Here is a 16,691-nt window from a genome sequence, read left to right as displayed (position 1 = left end):
ATCATTCTATGTGCGGAAAAAAAATGTTTCGATATTATGTACTGAACTTGTCGAGTCTAGTTGAATAATGATTTGTATGCCCAGATAACATCATCATATAAAATAATTATGTTGGTGTTGGGGGTAGTACTGAATAAAAAACTTAATTAAACTTGCCCGATGGACTAAAATATATTGGAGACCTTGCTCTGTTTTGTTATTTGTCACAGGATGTTTTGCAGGAAATATTGCAAAATAAAAAGTTTGATTACAACTTGATTTAGCGGTTTATAAGGTTAAGGCAATTAATGCCGAAAATTCTAGAAAATCTACCATGTATTAAAAATAACTATAACCAAAAGATAGTGTTAACAGATTAAGAATGCGAACCTGAGATTAAGGTTTTTAAAGCCACTGAACTGAGGTACGGCCAGCGCCCATTACTGTGCACTAAGTGTTTTCTTGTATTTAAGTTCTTGTCTTGTGATTTTTATGTCTTAATACCTATATTTAGGAATATTCGTTATTGTGAACGTGAGTTCAGTTTACCAATAATGAAACTTTTATATTTCGATGTGCCAGTCGTGGGACATCGTGTCTCAATCTTGGCATATACCCCGTGAGAACTACTTCTACTAATACCACCAAAATACATCCGGCAAACCGAGGTAGACTTATTTCCTTATCAATTTTATTTGCGGATTTTAATCTCGAACTGGGCGCTGTTTTATGTTTACAGTTCTGTGGAATAACTTAAATTTAATTTGTGATTTCTATGTACTTTAACTTAATAGAACTGAGGTTTAACACCGGAATAAAGTTACCAGTATGATTACAAATAATTGTTCGTTGATAGATTTAATGTGAAACTTTTTAAACTATATGTAACACACAAGTGAAAAACTTTGACTAGCAACCGAATGACGCAAGGTTGTGCCTTAATGAATGTGTGAATCATTAGTAACTAGGGAAAGATAATTTAAAATGTATGCATGTAACTAAGCAGCAAAAACACATAAAAGCAACGCTGTAAAACTAATAATTTAGAAGGAAGAAGTTGAAGAAAGTAATTTGTAAGTCAAGACGCTGGAAGAAGAAGGACAGAAGAACTGACGTTAAAGAAAAAGAACTAGATTGTGAGTACAAGTTATACTTAACAAATAAACCTATCTATACTCTGTCTTCACGAGTCAGAGTCGCTTGCTGCACGACAATGGAGTACAAGCTCAGAGCTAATCCCCGCCGGCAGTAAAAAAGCCCCTTTAAAATATTTGTCAAGTTGAACTCTGCTATAATTCCAAATCTCAGGGAAAATGGAAAATAGCTCGAAATAACTGGCCGGGTCAGCTTTAAATATGAAAATCAATATATTAGTCAATAGTACAAATAAAAAGTTGGAAAAGTGATAAATAGAAAAATATATATCGATATTTGCATTATACAAGATTATTTGAAAATAAGCCATTTAAAATTTAGTTTTGTGTTATTGTTGTTATAGCTAAAGTTTCCTTTAAATTCAATGAGATTTGGATATAATTGTCAAAATACGAGACGTCAAAAATGACGAAATGTCCTCCAAAGGTTTTGCATTCAATTTTTCTTCCTTGTCGATGGATGGATTTGTGTTTGGTGGTCCCTAATTATAATTTAACACGTAAACAACCAACTAGTCAGCCTCCTGCCATTAAGGTTTCTTAACAATATTACATTTGTTTCATAATTGCTTTAGATACACGGCCGCATCAAGCTTCTAGCTTTAAACACAAACCATGTACAAATAAAATCGCTTTGTTAAATAAACGTCTGTCTTCAAAACTGCGGTTGTAATACACGTCGGATCTAAAACAAAGCCGAGTTTTTAGTCGCCGACATTTGTTCTGGAAAATACTGTCATAAGAGAAAACACTGTCAGATTGTGTGTTTCTGTTATTTGAAAATCAAAAGGTAACCATCTTGTTTTGTAAAGAAAGCTGCAGGGTCTCAAAATATCTTATGCGAAAGAAACCTCCTGCCCGGTCGTAGGGAAAATGGATTTACGGGTACGTACAAGGGTTAAAAGTAAGGCTCTTAAGAAGCCAAAAATTTCTCACGAGGTTGAATATCAGCTAAAAAAAATCATTGAACGAAAAATATACTATATTTTTTAAAATCTCCAATTTTTAATGATTTCGATGGCTTATGTTCGGCATTAGCATGAAAGAGGATATTACTTCCATGCGCCCTCGTGTGCAATTTGTTTTCACTATTTAACCAGCCTTTCAAAAATAATCGACTAGAAGCGATCGTAGGGAAAGTTTAGGCACAAAAGTAATCTTTTCAAACATCGCTGCATCTGTGACCAAGTTAAAGAGAATTTTCTTGAGGGGCTTATTAATTCATGTTTATTAATGCAGGTCTCAATTAAATGAAATAGGCATATTTAACAAATTTTGAAATACAGGTTTTCAACAATTCGCTTTGCTATTGCTTACACATGACATTTGTATCTATTTTAAGCAGTCAGTTAGATGTATTTTGTTGTCACCTCGCTAAAAAACAAAAAAAAAAACACCAACAAAAAAGCAAAAACGAAAGTTTTCTGAAATTGGGAAATGCAGAATGAAAGTTAAAAAGCCTGGCTTAAACAAATATCAACGTTTGAATCAAGGCGCACGAATTGTCGGATCTTCATTATTTTTCAGCTGCTACCAATTTTCAGAAACTGTCAAGCCAACCACATGAAGCAATTTAAATATTGAAATTAAAAAAGTGGAGCTCTAATTACGAAAAAGCACACACCTTTTAGAATGTCCAGTTTAGGACCGGAAAGCGAATTTACAGCTAACCATTTGCGGAGTATTTCATTAAATGATTCGGTTCCAAATTTTGTTTTCTGAAGTCACACTGCTGCTGATTTTTAATTGAAATTCTTGATAAAAATTCTTAATTAGCGTGTTTGGACTTTTACATATTTCGGTAAAACCAAATTAAATCCTTTAATCATTCTGGGCTACATGAGTAGCATCTGTTACCTTGCTTCGGGTCAATATCACATCGTTGTTTTGTGTATGTCAGCATTGCAACAACTTAGGAAAGTAACCATTGTTGAATAGATTTTATAAGCGCTGTTACACTGGGCATTTTTCTTTAATGACTGAATAACCATTTTTATACACGATTCTTTTTAACCTATATATAGTTTTGTGGGTTGGTTGTGTTTGTTTGTTTGGTGTCGTCTTGTTCAGTTTCTAAAATGAGAAACGCGACGAATAAAACATCATATAAAAAGGTTTTTCAGCAAGCGTTTTGCGATGGAAAATCAAGTTCACCTTTCGCAAAAAATGAAACAACACCGTAACGAGATTTCTCTTGCGTTGTGAATGCGATGTTACACCATCGGCAAGTAAACTTTCGTACAACTCGTAGCACAACGACGCATCAAAATGCGAGACAAGTTGTCTGAAATATTGCCCAATAGTAACAGCGCCTTCATAAATTCATCTTATTGTGTTCTTTTAGTGCCGATATGTTTTAGGTAGATATATCCTAAATATCTGGAGGGCGTCTTTAACTACTCGACTAGTATTCATCTATTGTATTTGCGGCTTGCAAGTATTATGAGATTAGATCAGAGTGGTTCGAAATGTTTAGACTGAACGACATTTTTGGTCGCTCACGACGTAATTCGTAGCAACCAATGGTGGTACAACAATTTAAGATTCTTTTACAGCTTCGTTTAAACTGTTAGTTCCACTTGGCAATCTTCATCGTTTGACTGCAATCTGGCAAAATATAAGTGCGAAATTTGCGACAGTGAATGCGGCAGGTTTTTGATTAAAAATCATCCACGTTGTAATCTTTAACGCAAAAGCAAATTCCCGAGACCTGGAAAGTTTCTTTTTCTTTGTTTGCAATTGCAATTTTTTGTTCAAACTTTGGTATGGTAATAGCTTGGTGGTTTCAAGAAAAGAACGCGACAATCTTACTATCAGATTGCAGCGTTTATCTCACAAAGTTGTAAGCAAGCCTACATGTTTGTCAAAAATGCCCAAAAAATCTGTTACAATTGGGATGAATTACATCGAGCTAAAAACACTCCCAACTGGACTTAATAAGGATAAAAGCTACACAAGTTCAAGCCTACGGAATCTAAAAAATACGCGGGTAGCTATACCGCAATATTTTTAATCGAATGAACGTTGACATTTCCATGAATATCCATGTAATTGGATGATTTCTTCATATACATCTCAAGAACGATGCTATTTACACATGTTTTTCCTTGCTTAATCTAACGCGACAGTTTTTGCAAATTACTGAACCAATACAACAAGCAGGTAGTCAAGACTAACTAAACAGTATTTTTCTTCAGTTGGCATGAATTCACGTCTACATCAAATCTACATGACTACAACGCTAGGGACATTGAAAGAAGACAAATGCTACTTAAAAAAAAATGTTTTTAGTGAATTCTTTTTAATTATTCGAATTGAGTTGATTAATTACAGTAACCTTGCTGGTGATACATAGAAGGATCCTATTCGAATGAACAAAGAAGATACAATTATGAAAATGAGTATAGTAAATACATCAATGTAAATAAAACAAAATGTGCCTTCGGTAATGAATTTCAGTCTTTGGGCTCCACTCGGTTTTTCGACTTTTACTTGATATATAATAGTGCATAAAATAATATACGTCCTCTTTGAGGTTGTTTCACTGCAACTTGTCTACGTTTCTTCTATTTCCATAGTAATAATGCCTTAATTAATTATAAATGTAGTTTTAGCCAAACTGGAACTTTCCGGTTGAATTATTCTTGTTAAATCGTAATATATATATATTTTTTTCAATTTTTGCCGCAGTATATATGAAATTTTAGCTAATTTCCGATGTTACTGAAAATAGTAAGATCCAATATGGCGGCCTCTATAAAGTTGTGATCAACAAGTAACCATGCATTTTTGTTACAACTATTTGGCTATCTATTATTTTTATCAATATCATGCACTTCGTATAATTTGAAATATACATCTGACTAAAAGACCAATTAGGAAGAGGTTTTGCCACGTAAATGCCAGATTAATTGTTTCAATACTAGGATGCAATATTAATGTTGGTTATCTTATAAATGCGAGTGTAATTAAGAATTTAGACTTCGAGTGATATATATTTTTTATATAAGTCGTAGTGTATATGTTGTGGTTCAAATTGTTTATTTTTTTCCTTTGTTATGGTGCATGGTAATATATGGTAATAATATGAAAAAAAGGAAAAAACCAATTTGTACCAAGGGTAAATTTGTAATTAACATTTACCTTAAATTGTTTGTGCTTTCCCATGATTACTTATTTACTATTTAATTACTCAAAGGGAGAAAGCGCGTCCTTGTGGCTAGGGCGATGGGCTTTTAACCCGGAGGCCCAAGGTTCTAATCCTGTCACCTGCCATTAGATGGATTTGTCTTCGGTCGTCCTAAATTCAATGTCTCCACGCTTTGGAAATAGACAACTGGTCAGCCTCCTGTTAGTTGGGATTTTTAACAAGTTTCTCTTCGATTTTTAATACTGATTTGTTCATCTTTTAACAGTGTGCTCAATTAGCACAGTAGTGCTAAACACATATAAATAAAGTAATTTATTTGTACTTTTATGTTAAGAAAATAACATACGCGCGTCCATTAATTTGCACTGCAGTGCAAATTAAAAAAAAATCACTGCAGTTCAAATTAAAAATTAATATTAACTCATAGTTTTAATCCTTAATTACTCGAGCTTTCCTACGATTACCTATTATGACTGAGAAAATAAGAAAAGCCCTTCCATTAATTGCCTCTGTAGTACAAGTTAAAAAAATTTATAACAAATTTGCCTGCTTTTAGCCAATAACACTAAAGTAGCTTTCCGCTCAGTTAAATAATAAGTATTAAAACGGAGGTAGGCTGGCTCCTGGCTCTTATATAAAAGAAAGCAATATTTGTTCAATGCTAAACCCGAGCCTGTGAGAGGAAAACAATAAATATAAAATATCCAGACAGCCTAAGATTCTACCTTTTGTGGGTAAGTTCTGTCTGTCAGATACATATATCTAGAGTATTTGTGGAAGGAATTTGCACTAGTACCTTGGGTTGACGTGGGGACGTGTTGCGCCCCACGTTCACTAAAAAAATCAGATGGCGTGGATCTGGTCATGCTCCTCATGCATGACCCGTTAGCTTCCTACATACAGTATTAAATCTACGACACCTCCAAAACAGATTCGCCTTACGTTATAAATTTTACAAAAAAATTTATAATCTATAAGTGTACAATGTACTACAAAAGGACGAATTAGGAAGATCGTACTTAACCCTGCTTCATATAATTATGTATTTTGCAAGAGGTTTCTTGTTCAAAAGAGGATTCATCCATAAACAGACACGTCCTAAGCGAACACGCAAATGTTCTTTCTTTAATTTTCTGGCTATGAATTAATTTTTTATCAAGGTTGCACCTCAATAAAAAACAATACACTTCAATAAGAAACTACTTGCTGCATAGCATTAGCTCGCAAAATATCACATGGGAACCACCCCTTCCGGTCGTGAGGATTCGAGTTTACACGTCAGTGGTAAACTATTAGCTAAAAGTTTATTTAAACGAAAACGAAAACATATGAAAAAAATTGTTTGTAGTTTATTATTTAAAAACCTGTCAGCCGATCTTTCTTTCATTGGCCAATATTTTGCTGCCATTGAAAGAAGACAAAACGACAAAAAAAAAAAAAAAACTCCCACGTTCCCTCATTTGGAATTGCTTTCACCATTTATCTCGTGTTCAAAGATGACCTGAGGCAAAATCAGCTCAAGCTTAAAAGCAAATTCAGGCGCAAGTTCTGTCTTATTTATTACAGGATACTTTGACGAGCTAAAAACAATATTTTTTTTAGGCACCTAGTCGACTTTATGATTATTCATGACACTCGACTAAACGAAATGTGCATATTTACAGTATAATTGGACACTAATTTTTTAAATTAAATGGCAATGAGTGATCAAAACATCCTTTTTGTTAATACACACATCCAACATTTAAAATTACTTTTTAAGCGGGTTTGTTAAATTTCCGTTAAAGTTACACATAAACAATACGACTTCAATCAAGAATAATTTATTAACGAAAATGTTGAGTTTGCGAAGCATGGAATAAAAGCATACAGTAATGCAAATAGTTGAATGACACCTTATGCGGATTTGACAATAGAACTCATTATTTTGCAGCTGCAGATACTTTTAAAAATTTATCTAACCTATCTTAAATTTAAATATTAAAATTAGGCAGAGAGCCTAAATAAAGCAAAACGCAAAGGTTTTGCTAGTTTTGGACCTTAATGCAGTTGTGGGCTTTTAGACAAATCGACAACTTAAAGCATTAGCAGGTATTTAATTGTTCAGTCCATCACTTTGACGTTTAAGTGCTTGTTTTTTAGAGGGTTTTTATTTAAAATAATTTCTCAATTTCAGGTACGTGAGTGATCAGTGGATTATATCGCGCTTTGGTGAGGAATATCCTCGTTTTCAATTTCGGCAATTTTGGTATGTAACTATTTGTATACAATTCACTATAAGGGCAGTTGTAACTTATCTAATTCTTTTGTCACATCAACGTTTCTTTCTCCCGTTCGTCAGGCGTGTTTCACTAAGCAGTGTTTCCAGTCGGGCAATTTCTCATCTCGCAACGGCGCAATAAAATTGTGAGACAACATACACGGAACCAGCATCGCGTCTTACTTTAGTGCCAACTAAACTAGGTGAATTGTAGGCATGTTTTAAATTTCTTTAAATTGCCCCCGCGGGCATTTAAATACTGGATCAATGTTTCTTTTTTTTTTATTTTCCGCTCAAGAAAACGCTGAACTTCGTAAATTCGAAAGTTTTACACATTTTCAATTAAAGGGAAACACGGGCGCTACTTTGAAACTGCTGGTTTCATATCACATATTCGCGACTGTCAGTCGGTACCATTTGCAAAGGCTTTTACGATAGCTTTCGTTGACTGTCAGGTTATTTCTACTTAAAATTCTTCACAAATTGATTTATTACCATTTTGAAACAAACCTGCTCAAGTTTTGATAGGGCCTTTTTTATTGTCTCGTGGATCGGTGAACGTGGTTAGTTTTTATTTTCTCAATTGTATGTTTCTTCGTTAAAACGCCGTACGCAAGGGCAATATCTGTGACTTGACAAGTTTATTGTCCTTTTCTAAGCGGGTTTTCTTGTCCAAACACTGTTATGGAAGCCTTCAACAAAAGTTCGCTGGCGTGGGGATTTTAACATAAGAAACATTAATGGTAGCTGTCATATTATAGTGATTATTCATACCGACGTGCTTGGCAAAAAGGCAAAAAGAAAAGTCGACTAAAGCAAGAAAAACATGTCAAACTTATCAAGCAAAACTGGATCGACTTGACGAAGAATTAAAAGCGGCTGCACCAGCTCGGTGCTCTATAGCAGGTAAATAACGATATGCGCGTAGAATGTTCTGCTTTTTTTTTGCTACCACTGTACAGTGATAGGACCTGTGATGGCAGCATGTCCCTACTATATATTTTGTGTTGCAATTTAGTTCTGACTGTGACACATTCCTGCCACACGTCCCTTTGTGTGTGTGTCCACCTTTTGATCAGGATAGACGTTGATCATGTTATTTTTATAAAAATCGCCGAAATTGGATGATTTGCTACATTGATCCATATTGTGAAAGTTCTAGCGTTCTCATCGTTTTCTTAACCTAAGCTACCGGTTTAATACTCGCTCTAAATTGATCGCGAGTATTCGCGAATAGTGAGTCAATACAACAAGCAGGCTGTCAAGATTCATACGACAGGTGAATTCTAATTAAGCTATGCTCACATCGGTTGTGCATGATAATTATCTTATTGAGGAAAGCAGCACAACCATAAAGTGACTTACAGAAGTGCCAGTCTTTACATGAAAAACAAACAGAAAACAATCAACCCAAAATATAGAACACAAAATAAATAGTTATTGTGTTCATTTTTTATCGAATTTCTCGCTACACGAGGTCTTCTGTCTTCCTTCAGCCGTATTTTATTAAAACTATCCGTGTTCACATGTTGTTTTAATTAGTCCCAAACCTGACCATCTCACTTATCGGACTTTTTTTGGGGCTAAGTTTACCATAAAACACGTTCAGTGAAATTAACTTATCATGCCCACTCACGTTCAGGTATATCATGCTTTTCTAACGCTGTGTTTTAAAAAGGAAGAAAAGTCAAAGGCCCTGTTTCAAATGCACAAAACATGTTTCAGGCTTCTGGTTCAACAGAGTAAATGTAAAACTTGGAATAATACTAATAATACTGTTTTTTTGTTTCATTACTAGCAATAGTCTACAGGGCTTCTAAGCATCTATCATTTAAAAAAAATGTCAAACTGGTAACCATAAGATCTGAACATCCACAAAAGAGCTGGCAGAGAGACGGAAAAAAGACTTAATGAAGTTATATTTCAATCTCTTCAAAAGCTAAGCTATTAAAGCGTATAAACAGATGTTTCTTGTTTGAAAAAATTATCTTGAGTAAAAGTCATATTGGGTCGTGAAACCATGTTAGTGAACATGTTTACGTGCTATGTCGTTTATACTTTCTATTATTTTGTTGAAATATTTAATTATTGATCACTATCCACGCATCCCTTTTATTTTCGTGATAAATAGAAAGAAGTGCCAGCAGCTTACATAATCATTTACAAGGGCTGATAAGAAGGACAAAGCAAAAATTACTAAAGAAACATCTTGCCTCTTTGCGCAGTCAACTCAGTAATGGTTTTGAATTTTGATCAAGAGTTTCCAAGTACCTAGCAAAACACTGTCGAGTGTGGTTTAGCAGGCAGTGAAAATTTTCGTAGAGTATGAAGCGACGTAAAGGGCGTAATAATTAATAATTCACACTTGTATTCAAACAGTCAATCATTAGTCTCCCTTCAAAGGGTTTCGCAAGATATAAAATTTACAGTGAAAGCCGAAAAAGAGACCGAAAGAGAGAAGATAATAAATTATTTACTTATTTATCCCACTGTTAGCTAACAATTCTCACTTTTGTCAATTGGCATTAACAAGCGAAAACTATTACAATTGGCTTTTTTTTGCTAAGAAGAAAGCAGTAGCTATTATTTTGGAGGGATGATAAGCCTATATAGACAAGAATATCTATTTTTTTTGTCTGAGAATCTACCTCTGTGAGATCTTCTATGTGAGGAAGAAGCCAAATACTGGGTCTTTCAGTGCTTTAAACGAACAGCAATGTTATGGATAAAAACCTTTTTTTAAAAAAAGTTGCCTAGTTACGTAATATAATATAATTTTACAAGCGCAAAAGTAAAATACAAAGATCAAAGCACAATAATTAAACTTCAGCTGCATTTCCAGAATATATTTTCACAGTTATAGAAGTAAAACACTTTTAAATTAAAAAGTATTAAAAACCTGCCTAAACAGGAAACCAGAATTTTTAAAAGCAATTTCAAAATAAAATAATGACTGACATCCTATAAGGCTATACTCACCTAGAAATTCAAACAGTTATATACAGTAACAGCAGTAGCAAATTAACCATGGAAAATTCCAGATGACCAGACTCAGATTCGCCATTACATAGTCACGTAACCAGTAACCATCTCACAACTGAGCTTTTGTAACTTTGTTTACGAACGGTAGCGCGTACTTTTTGATTAATTTTTTTGTCTGAGAATCTACCTCTGTGAGATCTTCTATGTGAGGAAGAAGCCAAATACTGGGTCTTTCAGTGCTAACACAATAATTAAACTTCAGCTGCATTTCCAGAATATATTTTCACAGTTATAGAAGTAAAACACTTTTAAATTAAAAAGTATTAAAAACCTGCCTAAACAGGAAACCAGAATTTTTAAAAGCAATTTCAAAATAAAATAATGACTGACATCCTATAAGGCTATACTCACCTAGAAATTCAAACAGTTATATACAGTAACAGCAGTAGCAAATTAACCATGGAAAATTCCAGATGACCAGACTCAGATAAAAAATTTCTAAAGGAAATACAGTAAGTTTAATTTCCCAAGCTTAATTGGGTGACAATTTTGTTCGTTAAGGAAAACTAATGTCGGCTTTTTAAAAAGAAGTTTTACAAATCTGAATACAGGTCAACATAAGCTTAATGTGCCTGATAGAAGAAACGATCACCTCTTAGCTGCACCAACGGACAGAAGTGATATGATGAAGCGTACAGTTAACGCTACCAATCGTTTTCCTGACTTTTTTCCGATCATACTGAATTGCTCTACAACATCTTGGTGAAAAAAAGCAGTATACATGTATTTAGTTATTCAGAAGCTCACTTTTACAGACCAATCTCAGGGTTCAACTTCTTGTCGAATGGACATCTATGTCGGAAAACTTTTTGACGTCGTGCACTCCTTAAGAATAAATTTAGCTCTAAGGAAAGTCCCTCAAAGATGTTATATTTTAATAACTTCAGATATATCCAGATAGCACGTGCAAAGAGCAAAAAGAATTTGAATCTGGAACGAGGCTTGGAGAGCAATTTGTTTGAACACAGAAGGAACAACAAATAGGCTGAAAAAGGTTTATTGAACTCCCTTAAGGATTTTGGTTTTTGCCGTTACTCCCTGTCAGTTTTGATCTCCGAAACAATTTCGAACTTAAATGTCCACCTGCCGTCTAGCTCTTAAAATTCAATTTTTAAACTATATATTTTTTGCTTTGTTGTTTTTTTTGTCAGATTATGTGACTGATATTGACAGCCCTCAGTCATGTCAGAGTCAGCTGACGTTGCCGTGAAAACGATACTCGCCACTCTCATCATAGCAGACATCATTGGTAACTGCCTCGTTATCTTTGTCATAAAGAGAAATCGAGATATGAGGTTTGTTATACTTGTGGTATTTGTGGTAACGTACCGTAAATTAAGGTCTGATACAGTTTTGTCGTATTTTAAGTTTCTACATTAAAGTTGTTCCCAGAATCAGTGTATTGTTGCGTCTTTATCTTTATCATGACAACTATCCATGTCTTTCTGCCCTTCCTATTGTTTTAAAATATAGTATATAAGGTCAAGATTTCTTTGCAGATGTTAAATGGGAAGCTGGGGTAGCAAACTTCTTGTCTCTGTTACCGCTGCTGTTATGAGCACTCAAGGGATCCTCTTATTCGTGAAATAGCCTATTATTGCTATGGGCATAAGATTATTATTTATTCTACAGGACTCCAATCAACTATCTACTTGTGAACCTAGCCATATCAGACATCACGTTTGCAGCGTTTGTAGCACCAAATCACATTTTGAATGAAACCTTCACACACCCAGGGGGAACCATTGGTAAGGGATTATGTATGTTGGTGACAGGTGGAAATGTTGCATGGGTTGGGGCAGCGTCCTCATCTGTCACTTTGGTTGCTATCGCCGTTGAACGCTACTTCACGGTCATGTGCCCCCTTGGTAGCAGAGGGAAGCTTTCCAAACGAAAAGTCAAGGTGAGTTAGTGAGAATGTATCAGAAACGAGGACGCTTGATTCGGAGTGCTACTTAAATTGCCTCGGGTCACTGCCACTGCCACTGCCACTGCCACTGTTACTACTACTTCTCCTGCTCTTGCTACTGATACTGCACTTGCTACTGATACTGCTCCTACTCCTACTCCTGCTCCTACTTCTGTTCCTGCTCCTACTCCTACTCCTACTTCTACTCCTGCTCCTGCTCCTACTCCTGTTCCTGTTCCTGCTACTGCTACTGCTACTGTTACTGCTACTGCTACTGCTACTGCCACTGCCACTGCACTGCACTGAACTGCTGCTTCTGCTATTGCTGCTACTGCTGCTACTGCTGCTGCTGCTGCTGCTGCTGCTGCTGCTGCTGCTGCTGCTGCTGCTGCTACTGCTACTGCTACTGCATGATTTTACTACTTCTACTGCTACTACTTCTTCTTTTTCCTTGCTCCAGCTACTTCCGCTACTGCTTCAAATGCTGCTACCCCTGGATTGAAGAAAAATTATGTTTCATTGTGTATTCCATAAATTCTATTTTTTCCTACGAAATGAATTAACTGTCAGTTAAATTTACTTACTTAACACAAAACGGCTTAACTTCAGGTAATAATTCCATGCTGTTGGATATTTGCATGGGCTCTAAACATGCCACTGATACTGGTTACAACATTTGACGAATCAATTGGCGACTGCATATGGGACTGGCCTGAAAGTTGGATGGGCGCAGCGAATGAGACAACCTGGCTTGTATTGTTGGCTATTATCCCTTTGATAGTGATGACTGGCTTATACTCCAGAGTCGTGTACACGTTGTGGTTTAAGCGTAATGACAGCCATGAACTCGCCTTTCGACAAAAGGTAGGATGAACTAAGACTGTAGGAGGTAATAACGTCATGTGTTACCTAGACAGTAAGATCGGCATGTTTACAGTTTTTACCAGTCGATGTAATTTTTATGTCGGGATGACACTTTCATCGAATGTAACAGTATCACTATTCACCCATGTATACAAATAGGCTATTTCCGTGATCATGTAATTACTTTATGGAGAAAAAGAAACGCGGGCTATCCAGCGCCGGCTGTGTATTTCTCCATGATAAAAAAAAAATGATGAAACGTTCAACATGATACGAGCGTGAGACAAAGAAAAAAATCTGAGTCCCCGACGGTAATCGAACCAATGGCTCCCAGATACCGGTTGGGCGCTTTAACCTACTGAGCGCCGAACTGGTATCTGGGAGGCCATGGGTTCGATTCCCGTCGGGGACTTAATTTGTTTTGTCCCACGCTCGTGTCATGCTGAACATTTCATCTCTGTTTCTTATCAACGAGCTTTAAATTTACCATCTTTGTTATTTACTTCATGATAAATGTTTGCTATGTTTTAATTCGTTCTATCAATTAGGTCTTGCCAGGCACCTTAATTGGCCCATCTCACTAAGTCTTTTTTTCTTCATTCTTGTAGGGAGTTATAAAAGTTCGGAAACGAGTCACCTTGAGTGTGATCACTGTCAGTGCCATATTTGGAGTCTGTTGGATTACTGGCCTATTAGTCTACATTTTAAGCTACTATGACATCTACATGTTCGGTCCCGCCTCATACACCATTTCCGACACCATGTTCATGTTTAATTCCACAATAAACCCTTTGGTATATGCTCTGTTGAATGAACGGTTCAGGGGGAAGTTAAAGAAAATGTTATGCTCATCATGTGCAACAAGAGTATACCCGTCAAGCGATCCTTACAGCATCGAGCTACCCAACAACACGTCCCATGTGACCCGCACTGCAGGAGGGTCAATGGATTAGCGCCTTTACAGTGACACCAAAAAGAATATGCTTCCAAGGAATATTTATGACGCATTAATAGCTGTATGGAGAGAAGACGCTTCTTACATTATTGTAGGACACTGGAGGTTTTAAGAACTCTCAGAAAAGTACTTTGTATCATAATTTAACGTTGAGCAAATTTTGTAGTTTTACAGTTGTGTATTTAGCAATACGTCATATTCATAATATAAGCTCGTAATCTTCAGTTCAGTGCCAGTTTAGGTCGTGTCGAGTTCCAGTTAACTACTAGTTGTGTTTAAGCTAAGCCGCGTGAAATTTGTGTGCAGTGATGTACCATTGAAAGAAGAGCAGTGCTTTCACAAGCAAGACCTAGCACTGGTGATCTACCTTGGGCTGATCAACCCAGACAGATGGCAGACAAGTATAAAAGAGTATACTAGTAACATTTCCATTTTTTTTAATAATTAATGCATTATTAGTTTGAATAATTCAGCGGGGGGAACAGGCGTTGTTTTAGGCAAATCAGAATATTTATTATCCAAAGAAAAAGTGATACTAGAAATGACACGCCATCATGGCGCGATAAGTTGAGACGAACACTGCTGGCATGAGACCGGAATGCGTCATGAAAAGGGACTTGACTGAATAAGAAAATTTTACATGGTGTCGTTTGGGACATCCAGATCAAGAATGGTGAAACCATCCCCGAGCTGAATTGCTTATGATATTTTATTCGCTATTATTTTTTTTATGTATATCTACCTTACCTCCGTGATTTCAAATAGCTTAGGGATGCGCATCATTTGAATTTTTCGTTTCTTTCAGGCTAACGTTGAGTCATTTGATGAACGTAATATCTTTTTTAATTTGAGCGAACCCATCAAATGCATTAAGAATTTTTGTACTTGGTAATTATCCTTTGGAGAAACGCAAACATTGAACAACAAATTTATTTTTTGTACTGCAGTGTTTACTGCGCTGACTGATACATTAACGTCACCTTTACCTTGTAAGACAAATTTCAAAATAGTTATGTTTAAAACTGAAAATGGACTCACTATATAAGTGCTAATACTTCAATATATATATATGATATAATATATGATATCAATATATATGATGTAAGTGCTACTACTTCAAATTTTAAAAGTTTATAACAAGAAATAAATATTGTTATAATATAGCTCACATATACGATCAACCACCTTATGGTGTTTTTTCTCATCTTTCATTCCTAGCTCAGATTCTACAAAAAAATGTCGGTTTTAACGCTATTTGCTTATGTATTATATGCATTTGTTTGTCAGGATTTAAGCTTAGTTTTCACTAGTCCAGTCATTGAACTCCCTATTTGGCGCGCCCTTAATAGGGGTTGAACCCAGGCGCGAGAAGAGAGATTTCAGGATAACTTTCATGCGCATGCTCAGAACGAACGAGTAGTATGGCGTTACTTTCGTGGGACGCGCGCTAGAGTTTAAATTGCTCGCTTTAATGACGAATTCAACTATGCGACCAAGCGCGCGACTTAAATGCAAGAAAAAGTTTTTTGCTAAATTGCGTCCAAAGCCTATTCAATGAACAAGTACAAAATACCAGGAATAGTTGACGGAAAGTGATTAGTATTTCTGGTCGTTACCTTTTATCAGATGCTGACAAGCTAGGCTTTTTAAAAGATATTCTGGCGTTTTTGCTTTAATTTAGTACACGGTCGCGTAGTTGAACTCGTCATCTGCGTGCGCGCGTTTTCAAAAATGCTGCCAAATATGTTTTTTTCCCCGGTCTCGGGGGAAAAAACTGGCGCATGCTCATGCAAGTTATCCTGGACTCTCTCTCTTGCGCCTGGGTTCAACCCCTATTAAGGGCGCGCGGAAGAGAGAGTTCAGGATCTGGACTAAGTTTTCACTCAAGTGAAGATTTGCGAGACGAATATACAATAAGCTTTTGAACCGATGGATGTTTTCTTTATCGAAAATGGCAATGTGAAGCTCAAAATTTTTGTTGACATTTAGTCTAGATTGCATATAATACTTTTATCTCATTTTTACTATCTTTAATTTGTATAGCTGAATTTTAGGCCTACAGCTTCATTGAAAATAAGTGTAAACTTTTTGAATTATGTGCTAAATAAAGTAAGTATCTAGCTATTTGTAAAATATGTATCGATTTTTATTTTAGAACAAAAGTCTTGGAAAATATTTCGATGAACTAAAATTCATACTCACACATTCAAGCTTGAATAAATTCTCCACGATAATATATTTCCCGTTTTTAAAATCCTTCTTAGCACAGGCAGGTTACAAATAAAATCCAACAAGGCCTTTTTCATGGTCCGTATACCCTACAGACCAAAGAAATAAGTAAAACCATGGACTTAGGGAAGTGCAAAGTTTTGGACATT

The 16,691-nt window shown here is 35.7% G+C and overlaps 1 protein-coding gene across 6 annotated transcripts; it reads left to right on the top strand.

The window, feature by feature from the left end:
• The first annotated feature begins 1,980 nt into the window (after window positions 1-1,980).
• Window positions 1,981-15,255, top strand: LOC144658261 (QRFP-like peptide receptor). 6 transcript variants are annotated; one of them, XM_078518667.1, is made up of 7 exons: window positions 1,981-2,018; window positions 7,460-7,531; window positions 8,337-8,449; window positions 11,737-11,880; window positions 12,218-12,488; window positions 13,104-13,358; window positions 13,967-15,255. In XM_078518667.1, the coding sequence occupies exons 4-7, from the start codon at window positions 11,768-11,770 to the stop codon at window positions 14,309-14,311; spliced, it is 984 nt and encodes a 327-aa protein (XP_078374793.1). In that variant the 5' UTR covers window positions 1,981-2,018; window positions 7,460-7,531; window positions 8,337-8,449; window positions 11,737-11,767; the 3' UTR covers window positions 14,312-15,255. The 6 variants fall into 6 exon arrangements, with proteins under 6 accessions (XP_078374793.1, XP_078374788.1, XP_078374791.1 ...); XM_078518665.1 differs by lacking the exon at window positions 1,981-2,018 and adding an exon at window positions 7,110-7,374; XM_078518666.1 differs by lacking the exon at window positions 1,981-2,018 and adding an exon at window positions 7,110-7,374 and having other exon boundaries at window positions 8,305-8,449.
• Window positions 15,256-16,691: the final 1,436 nt, after the last annotated feature.

The sequence above is a fragment of the Oculina patagonica genome, chromosome 6 (genome assembly GCF_052425735.1).
Source record: "Oculina patagonica isolate OP01 chromosome 6, crgOcupat, whole genome shotgun sequence".
Lineage (NCBI taxonomy): Eukaryota > Metazoa > Cnidaria > Anthozoa > Scleractinia > Oculinidae > Oculina > Oculina patagonica.
Note: the sequence above shows the minus strand (reverse complement) of the source record. Positions and strands in the feature narration are given on the sequence as shown.